The following is a 10,853-nucleotide window of genomic DNA, read 5'->3' on the forward strand; positions in this document are numbered from 1 at the left end:
CTCGTAAAATTGGTGCTTACAAGAGCGCATTAAACTGTTTAGTTGGCGTCATGCGAGCGTTCAGTCAGAAAACTGACAAGGGAAGACCGAATTTGAGCACTATTTGAAGGTTTCATTGGAGCAAACTAAAGTACTAAAATCTCTGTAAAATAAGGTGAAATAAATATGGCTGCCGGGGTCGTAACAACAGACACACAACACAGTTCACATGTTAAACACACTAGTAAGGTCCACACTCAGTATCTGGTGTAACCGCCTCGCGCTTGGATAGCAGTTACTACACGCTGACTGACTACAGGATCAAGTTAGGGTCTCTCTGTCCATTCAATGCCCCGGGAAATGTGATGATGTCATGTTTACAGACATAGTAACAACGCCCCCACACCATTACGGATCCACCCTCAAATGGACTTCAGCTTGAATGTTCCTCTGATGATATGCTGTGCCCCCCTGCCTCCAAACTCGTTCTCCCCTCTGTATGATGCAGGAATATCGGCTTATATTTGACCAGTGGATCATTCTCCATGTCCTCAGGTTCGAACAAGCACGTGATTGGCACCAGCCTAAACGGCCATGGCGGTGCTGATTTGTGAGGATTTGACGTCTGATTGGTCTTCTTGCTCTCAATCCTGCAGAATGTAGACGTCGTCTGATGGTGCTGACGGACACTGATGTTGTATGAATGCCATCCATGTCGCAGCTGTATACAAGTAGACATTGGGCTTCGTGTGGCATGGCGTACGAGAGTACGATCTTCCATGTCATTGTTTTTTTTCTGAGACGTCCAGACCTCGGTGCATCCTTCACTTGACTGGTAGCAGTATGCTTACGTATCAGATTGCTGATGACAGTGTGATTAATGTTCAGTTGTGCTCCAATACATAGTCTTGTGCATTCCAGTACTTTGCCATATTTGGCTCAGAGGCACTGGATGCTTGGACATTTCACTGGTTGGTCAAAATATAGCTTAATCTCTGCCTATAATCAAATTTTATCTGACGCCAAAAGGGGCTATGTGCATACTGCATTTATAGCTTAAGGCAAGCATGCACGTACAGCTAGGAACATCTGTGATATTATGTTTACAGATGGTGTCGTATATTACATATGTATGTGTAGTGTAAAAAGAACGAAAATCATATTTCTACTTTGACTTTCAAGTGGGTGGCGCGATACTTTTGACAAAGTGTACAGATGACTTTAAAAGTATATCTGGTCAAAATGTATACAAAACGGGAATTCATGTCTCCAATTTCTCGTGAAAATGACATTTAAACCTGTTAGATATTCTATGCCATGATGAGCTTCATGTTCTAGTCAAATGTGTTGAACACCAGGACGACAAACAGTCAAACAGGAAGACTACAATGACAATGAGATGAAATCGTTATCTATATTAGGCCTATATTTGAAGAGTGTTATGCAGATGAACTTTATGTCAGCCGGGTACACCATACATGTTAGCAGGACAGCAACAGAAGGAAAGGATCAGGACTACCTGCTTACTGTTGTTTAATGGCATTCGTGCATTTCTTATTTGATTGTTGGATAGTGATTGTTCCTGATCAAATATATTGCCTCTTTTAATACCAGGACCCGGTTGTATCATTGCTTCATTAACTAATGTCAACATTAAACCCTAATGATACATTAAATCCTTAATGTATCATTAGTTAATGGCATCATTAAAAACGGTTGTATCAAACACTTATTAGTGTATCATTAACTAATGACGTCCTAATGTTAATGTTGTCATTACTTTCGGGGATTCCCCTAAATATTTCCCACAATTCCCTAACGTAAACAAGTACGCGTTGCTTCCTGTCGTCTGTCAAAATGGCATCGTTACCGACTAAATTTCGTAACAGAAACAAAAATTTCGACAGCTCTGAAGTTCAGTTGCTGGCGGAGCTTGTTGAGAAACATATCTCAATATTAAACAGCAAGCTATGCAGCACAGTTACCCACGAAAGGAAAAAAGCAATCTGGGCAGACATCACAGCAAAAATTAACGCCCTCGGAGTCTGCCAGAGAACAACGAAGGAAATCAAAACAAAATGGACAAATATGCACCAGACGGCCAAAAAAGAATACAGTTCAAGACAGCTGGACATGAGGAAGACCGGAGGAGGACCCTGTATTGCCCCACTATCAACGACGAGTGAGAAGATAGTGGATATTTATAAAGATTGTCCCAGTTTCACTGGACTCACGGGGATCGAATCCTATGATTTAGTCACGCCAATGGGTATGTCGCATTAATTCAATAAAGTATCATTATATTGTAAGTGTTAACACTACCTTTCATCATACAGCAAATATATGATCTTGTAAATGTAATTGAGCATGGCGATCGGCAATGGGATACTGCAAGTATTTGATGATCATTTATCAAGATAAGTTAAAAAACAAACAACAAACACCAACCGACCTTCTGTTACTCCTCATTCAGTAAAACTGCCTTTTGTGATAAAACTGCACTGTTACAATTTAAGTCATCACTCATTCATTCTCCGAACGGCAGCCATTGTGAAACGGAAAGGGGGGCAACTCTCATCACCATATTCCAAACCATAATATACAGTTCATGTTGTGTCTATCTACGCTAAGTTCAAATCTCCCTGAGATCATTAACATTCTTCATCTTCAAATAAAAGTTTTCTGTAACACTTTCATATCTGTTTGAGAGTTCCTCAAGAAGACAGCGAAAATAACCAGAAACAATGTATCACAACAGCAATGGTGTTGTTGCTTACCTGGTTTAAGATTTTTAAAAATCATGCCATCAACTTGCTATCATGCTATCACAAGTAGCGTATCATTAGTTTATAAATTAAATAATTTCATTTTGTTATGAGGCCAGTTATAATAACTCCGGTACCAAACTCAAAAGAACATAACACATTTGCACAATCATAAATATTTTGCCTGTTGGGACGGAAGATTCGGTGGGGTTTTTTTCGTACAAGATTTCATCACTTGTCATGATTTGGGAAAACTAAATCTTTGAAAATAGTGATGTTATGTTACTCCGAACACAATGAAATTTGTTACCTTTCTTTATATATAAATTTCGCAAGAACAAAATCCGAATGACAAATGCCGTAAGTTTAGCACAACAGAGTTGTGTCCCTTAACTGTTGGTTGGTGTATACCTCTCGTCTAGTTTCATATTGTATGTACTATTTATCGTCACAATGGGAAGTACTGTAGTCAAGTGAACAATTAGCTTTCTTTAAATACAGATACTGCGGTCGCAGAAATAATCGGCTCCCCTTCAACCCTAAATCTCCTGGCACATGCTCTTGAAGATGTTGGCGATATCTCTAGTCAGGAAGCCGCTGTGCCCAGCTGTTCCAGCTCACAGCTAAGGGAAACACCTACACCTGACGAAAGAAAAACCATGGAAGAGTATGTCGTAATTGGAAATTTTATGAATTACAACAGTTTTCTACATTTACATTCCGTTTAATTTGTCAACAGTGGCATTTAACGTAACCATATACAGCGGAGAGACTCAGCGCATACATACGGGGACTTGTATGTTCCCTATATTCAATGATGCAAAGCAATTTTCTTTGACTTCAGGCGTATGATCCCGACCGCGGATACTTCCAGGCATGTCCCCCGCAAAAGGAAGATCAGAGCGGATGACCTCACCCAACTTCAGTATGAGGTCTTGGTTGAGCAGAAGAAGAAAATTATGCAGCAGACAACCTACTATGAACTAATGAACAAGAAGCTCAGAATGGAGCTGGATTACATGATGAGCGATAACTGAAAAAGACAAGTTCATGTTTGAAATATTAAAACAGTTCCTTCAACAGTTATTTCCATAGTTTGCTACACTGTGTTCTCTATTTTGCAGTAGGAAAACTACATCGTATCTTGTCAGTTGAACTTTACTAATATAGATTGTCGGATGTTCTTAAAGGATGGAGGGACGGTGGGATAGCCTAATGTTTAAATTGCCCTCTTGTCACGCCATAGACCCGGGTTTGATTCCCCACATGGGTACAATGTGTGAAGCCCATTTCCGGAGTACCTGCTGTGATATTGCTTGAATATTGCTAAAAGCCTCGTAAAACCATGAGTTGACACCGTTGAGGTGAAATTGGCACTACACACAGGAAAATATATTTATACTGTAATATAACACAAGGGTAAACAAAGCTCGGAGTACGATACTCCTTTGAAGACAATAGATTTTGTCCAAACATTTTCTCTAATTGTAAGTTTGTGGGCACTTGCGAACTATGTTATCACCATCACAGTTGAATATACTATTCAGATAGAACATAAAGTCACGCTCCATTCTCCAGTGTAATATTACAGTTTTGGCAGATTGAACATTTCAGTGAGTGAAATAGTGTCTTGTGATGTAATCGCGGATGCTTCGACCATCTTCAGGACCTGTGTATTGCCCTTCTATGGTACTGTCGTCCTCTGCATCAACATCCAACATGGGTTCACGAAGAATTATCGCAAGATTGTGCAACACGACACAAGCACCTGTCAAATATAATGAGATTCGTCTTAAAGCTGCACTGTGTTAGCTGTCTAGGCCTGTTAATAGGCTTTAAAACCAAATATTTTATCAGTATTTAATTTCTTAATTCACTTTATTTTAAAACTTTGTCTGTAGTAAGTATACTAACCAATGATGGTGCAAGCTCTCTCTGGGCACATCCTGATTTCTCCGTGGAGAACATGGAAACGCCTCTTGAGCCACCCAAATGCCCGTTCTATAGTTGACCGTGTTCGTTTATGTGAAGAGTTGAAGCGCTCTTGCTCGGGAGTAGATGGCTTTAGATACGGCGTCATCAAATACGGACGACATGCGTATCCACTGTCACCGAGAATAACACCATCCTGTAGAGTGGTATGATGAGTTTCAAGGTGTTGCCGTACATTGCTCATCTTGAACACGTGGCTGTCATGCGTGCTGCCTGGCCATCTCGCCACTACGTTAGTAAATTTACCTATACAAATACACAAAACGATCAATTTTAGTATAACTATGTGGAATCACTGCACCAAGTGCATATAGCAACCACTGCGAAATAGCTAGAAAAGTGCTGAGCTCGGCCTCAAAAAGCAAATGCTGAAAGCTTATCATCACAATGTTGTTTTAAGACGCTTACTTCGATCATCATTGTAAATGGTGTCATGTTCGAAACGCATTTTCTTTATTATAAGGCCGGAAAGACATGTACATTTATATGAAATGCGCTGGGCTTACGATGGTATCTGTTCATAATTTATCCTAACACTAACGCACCTTGGCTGTCACACACCGCTAGAACATTGATAGAATGGTAACCCTTCCTATTGACATAGGCAGGTTCGTTGTCTGATGGTGCCTGTATCCGAACATGTGTCCCGTCGATGCATCCAATGACTCCAGGAAATCTGGATAGACTGTAGAATTCCTTTCTTATGTCTCCAGAAGCACTCTCGGACGGCCAGGTAACAAATCTTGGCATGAGAGACGCAATGGCAAGTGAAACCTTCCTAACAACTCGTGAAGCTGTTGATTTGTCTATCGCTATTGTATCGCCAGTGATTTGCAGGAAACTTCCACTTGCAAAGAAGCGTAGAGTCACCAGAACCTGATAAAATGGTTAAACAGAGGCTTATGACACGCTTCACCAAAAATTATATATTTCTAGAAAGCTGATATCAACGTTATTATCTATTTCGCTGCGTTTCAGTAAGTAAAGTGGTAATTATGGCTACGTGTATGATTCAATAATAATAACAACGTCTCAAGGTTGGGATCGAACACGCAAAAGTATTCACTTCAGTGTGCACGATTCATTTACCTCACGTCTTTAGAGTGACTCCCCTTTATTACATTCATCATGGCTGACTGAAAGCGTATCCTTTCTGGTATGAAGTGAAACTGGTCCATGCTTTTTCAAGAGTTCCAGTCGTGAATTATATTCACAAGGTTAGTTTCTTTATATACTGGGTAATATGTTAACAGATGTGTCTGTACCAGCACGCACGGTAGTGTGCAATTATACGCAAAACTAGGTTGTCCATGGAGGCTGGGGTATGACGCTATGAACAGTATGATGTTTTTGAACCAAATTAACGTTTCTGAGATATTAATAACGATGTAATAATTATGAAACATTCACCTGTAGTTCAACACTCAGTGCGTGAGATCTTGCAGATTGTGGTTGTAATTCATTTCTAACGAGATCGCAGATATATCGGATGCTCGGCTTCCCAAAACGATAGCGTGCTCGAACTTCCTCTTCGGTCATTGATTCGAGGTGCTGAGTTCGTTGTCTGAAAACACGGTCTTTCCTTTTGCGTCCTAAGCGCTCAAATAATATGTTGGCAGCCATGTTTGTGTTAATGACGCTCTAATGATACCCCAGGACCTTCATTAAGTTAATGACGCGCTAATGACAACACGACGTCATTAAAACGTTAGTACAACAGAATTTAATGATACATTAGTTAATGAACGTTTAATGGCACGTTAATGCTTCATTAAAGTTTGATACAACCGGGTCCAGGACGACAAACATTCAAATAGGAAGGCTATTACTACAGTGTTAAGAAATCGTTGTTGACCTTGCTTAAATCAAGTCCATATTCTAAGTGTGCTACACATATGAACTAAAATGTGCACAGGATACATCTTGCATGTTAGGATGACAAAGAAGCAAAGTTTCAGGTTTACTTAATAACTGTTATATATTTTTTGCAGGTCAACAACCGCAACGACCTACAACTCCTTCAGAAAAGCCTGCATGTGGTGAGTTTTGTATAGCTGAATGGAAGCAACAATCAATTCACGTAATCGTCACTAGTGTGAACTTCGGAAATGTCTTGTCTAGTTTGTTTTCTTATAGGATAATCATATAGCGCACACATCCACTCAACGAGTGCATGCTCAAGGCACTGCTTGTTTTTCCCTCGAGCATTAGATGTCCATCTCAACGGCACGTCGTTTTATCAATCTCAACTCCCTGGGAAGTATACAGCTCTTGCAGCCACTAGGCGCACCATGTTATTGTGGCATTCTCATCCTAACGAGGTACCCATTCACATCTGGGTGGACTGGGACACATAGTCACAGTAGTTTGTCCAAGCTAGCTGCACGTTGCTGCACCCGCAACTAGGTGTTTGCACGTATTCGTTTGGTCACCATCTGGTCATATACCATTAATTATGTACTACAGATCCTGGTATCAATGGTATTCTTCCCTCGCTTTCTGAACCTTCAATCTGGATCATTGTTGTTCTTTCCACCATTGCTGCCTAATAGTCTGATTGCAATCCCACATCCACTGTTGTGTTTCGTTCGCTTTAGTTTTGGTCGATAACACACCTGTATTTGAGCTAGATAGGTTGAATTGTTAATGCCACCATTCGTTTCACTGATCGGTACTCATATATTTATCGTAAGGGTACTTAAACGTCTTTGGTTGACGTCCATCATACAGATCGATGTTAAGGAAGGATACTTTGCACATGAATTTGGCCTGTAAGTAACTCAGTCAGGGCCTGGAGATTCAGTGACTCAAGTACTGAGAAAGATCAGTGTAAGGCAGTCTCGTGGAAGAATTATGAAAATGGGATATAGGGACTGATCAATAGTTCCAGGACCTCATAATAGAAATGTTAAGGGGTTGAGATATATGCTACAAGAACATTTCCAACTATCTTTTAAAAAAGGAGGGTATGGCCTGGGTGAGATATAGTTAGGCTTGGTCTACATACCTCCTTTCAGAGACAGTAACACATTCCTCACAACTAGGTATTACCAAAACACAATGATTAGATCTTCTATGGAAACGTAACAAAACAATGTGTTATAGTCACAACATTTCGTTACAATGAATTAAACTGCCATGTAGCCATAGAAATACATTTGATGTTCGAAAAGACAGCGGCGTGTGTCCAAGAGAACCAGGAATCCTCTCTTGGTGTTGGAGTGGCTATAGGTGTGTGTGTGATGCTGGTCGTTGATGCCATCTGTCTGGGTTTGGCGTTCGTCTTCAGGGACAAACTAGCAAACTGCATATCAGGTAGGTACTTTTGGTGATAATGTTTGAGGTATGTTTAAATATTTCAAGACAGAAGAAGGTGTATTCAGTTCTAACAGTTCGTAATCTATCTGTGAAAATCATGTAACATTTTGACTTCCGCATGAGGATCCAACAATGAATTCTACCATGGAAATAAACTTGATGCTGTCACAACTGGGTTCTGGATGAGAATGGTAATGTTGGTAAGGAACACTGCATTAAAACTATAACAAGAATAATGTTATCCATGTGATGAATGATGGCAATGACCACAATAGGATCATTAGATAAAGTCATAAATGGTGGGATAGCATTAATGATCTGTGACTACCTTTATCTGCACTTCCCAAAAACAAAGTAGGGAATGGCTTGCCATGCTGCTTGGACAAGTAGGACTGTTGAACTGTTGCGTATATGCTAACCGAGTACATCACGCTAATGGTCTATTGATATCCGATCATGTGGCTAAGATGAATAAAACATGTGCGACATCTTATTGTTGCTCAAGGTCTGTGACCATTGAAGCTAACTCCCCCCATCACTGGTGATCAACCAGCACATACCGGCCATGCTCACAAAGTAGCACTTACTATCGGTCAAAAAGGACATATCAGGAAACGCACCTGGCCATCGATAAACTGCAGGATTCGTCAGTGACGAGTATTTGTTAGAACAGTTAAATGGTCCACAGGTGACGAGCTCTGCCCATGCAAGACAGTCGAAAAAAAACTAGAAACAGTAAAGGGATGTTGGTAGCTCGGGGGAAGTTCCTGCTGATCTCCATGGGGACATTTCATGTGTGGTAGCCCCTGCATGCCATTTTATTTGTCCATTTATTAATCTGATATTCGGTTGTTACAGGACCAAAGAACAACAGTAACGCAGAAAAGGCAGTATTCTCTAAGTAGGTTCACCTTTTCCAGAATTAATACTTCCAAACATTCATCACAATGTAACAAATATACCTAAATGTAAATTGATAATTGTTTTTAGACAAAGAGTACTTAAATTTGAAACCTTATGGCTTATTCATTCTGTAAAAATACAACAAAAAGTACTATGCAGCATAATAAGAATGACCATAAACTTTATCATGTCTCGTGTTTCTGAAGCATCGAGTCACCATGGCATTTATCCTTTCTCAAGCGCAGCAGTTTACAAGCTCCTGCCACAGTGATGGCACCTGTTGGAATCCAAACACAAGGTCAGATTTTGTCAATGTACAATATCACAATACAAGCGTCCAACAGAGAAGAACTTTAGTAGTGACACAAGAACATATATGCTTCTCGTTCTCCATGCTTGGTGTAAAAGCTGACGAATACTAACTGGTGAGTCTCGATGATTCTGCTGTCATAGTGTCACTGTTTCCTCTTGGCATGAATCCATGCTTCGTCTTTCGGTCATTGGTTTGTCTATGTTGAAGCCAGATTCGCGTAAAAGTGAACCACATTAAAACAACACTCACACCATTCAGATAGACGTGCATGACTACAAATTACCATGGTAATTGAACTGTTGAAGGAGTGTGTGTCTGAAGGACATTGTTAACGTACTTACCACACACATTTCTTGTAGGTGTAGGCGATGAGTACGAAGTACCAGTTGACAGGAATGATTACGATGCCCTACAGAGAGAAGCTGCTGACGTTCCCAACACTTATGAGAAGATACGAACATACCAGAATGTTTGAAATGAGAAGATCAACTACCAACGAACCATTTATGCGTTTGCTCAGACATCAAACGCTTACCTCAGTACCCCTCAAAACCACCGAATAACAGAACATCACAGCTAAGCGTCTAAACAAATCTCGAAATCAGCTCTGACCATATCCGTGACAACTCCGAACACAGCTTCTACTAGGACAAAATATAAGCCCCCATTAACGACCCTAAAGACTTATTATCAGAGAAAAACAACCAAGAAGCCATTTACATTAAACAGATTCCAACCATCCATCAACCAAGAGTGTTTCTTATCTCTGACTTACCTGCCATCAACTCTTCAAAGACTCCTGTCAGACATAATCAGTCTGTTTATGTGTGTGTTCACACAACTGGCTTCACTTGCATGGACCCGATTTGCCTTAGATCTGCTGTGTGTACTAAACAGGCTTCTCTGCTAAATTGTAAAACACCACATTAGATCTGTGTATATGCTTCCATGTACATCATTTGCCTGATATCGGTCTTTGATCCGACACCGAAACGTCGCTCCTCAATGTAAATAAAGAAGTTGTTCTCCCGAGTATATTATCATTACATTAATAAGACAGTTGATGCTGTTTCAACTGACAATTCAAATAAACAATAAAAACATTAACGTTTGGTCAGAATTGATTTTTTTTATCCATTTCATATACATTACTTTAAACAGTTTTAACACGATTCTGTACAAACCTATAGATATAAATATATAGACTCAGACTTCATCACACAAGGCAGAGATAGGACCCAATGCTGTCCTTATCTCATATCCAGAACAAATGGCAGTCTCTTTGTTTCAACTGTAACCCAGGCATAATTCAGTTCCTGTTTCGTCAAGATCCTGGCATGTTTTGGGTCCTTGTCATGAATTACCCATACTCTATTGGCTTAAATTCAGCCTAGAAAATATTGCATCATCTGAATATCACAGTCACACCTCTGCTTTATGAGGCACAATTCAAAAATCAATATCCTGATACTAAATCTCTCTTACATAGCATGGATTTATTATTACTTCAACAGGTACCATTCCTACCATTTGTGCTCAGCTGGTTTCAACATGGCTGATGGGCTGATTTGTAGAAAGACATG

General features: G+C 40.1%; 1 protein-coding gene across 1 annotated transcript in view; it reads left to right on the plus strand.

The window, feature by feature from the left end:
• LOC124256784 overlaps nucleotides 1–10,381 on the plus strand; it is a 126,900-nt gene extending 116,519 nt beyond the window's left edge. Inside the window, exons 12-17 of the mRNA XM_046690744.1 lie at nucleotides 6,728–6,775; nucleotides 7,914–8,051; nucleotides 8,913–8,955; nucleotides 9,203–9,255; nucleotides 9,630–9,747; nucleotides 9,780–10,381. Coding sequence (XP_046546700.1) covers nucleotides 6,728–6,775; nucleotides 7,914–8,051; nucleotides 8,913–8,955; nucleotides 9,203–9,255; nucleotides 9,630–9,745 — 398 coding nt within the window. The 3' untranslated portion in view covers nucleotides 9,746–9,747; nucleotides 9,780–10,381. The remainder of the gene's footprint in view (nucleotides 1–6,727; nucleotides 6,776–7,913; nucleotides 8,052–8,912; nucleotides 8,956–9,202; nucleotides 9,256–9,629; nucleotides 9,748–9,779) is intronic.
• The last annotated feature ends 472 nt before the right edge of the window (nucleotides 10,382–10,853 follow it).

This window comes from Haliotis rubra, unplaced genomic scaffold (assembly GCF_003918875.1).
Source record: "Haliotis rubra isolate DU_JTF1 unplaced genomic scaffold, ASM391887v1 Scf64, whole genome shotgun sequence".
Taxonomy (NCBI): Eukaryota; Metazoa; Mollusca; class Gastropoda; order Lepetellida; family Haliotidae; genus Haliotis; species Haliotis rubra.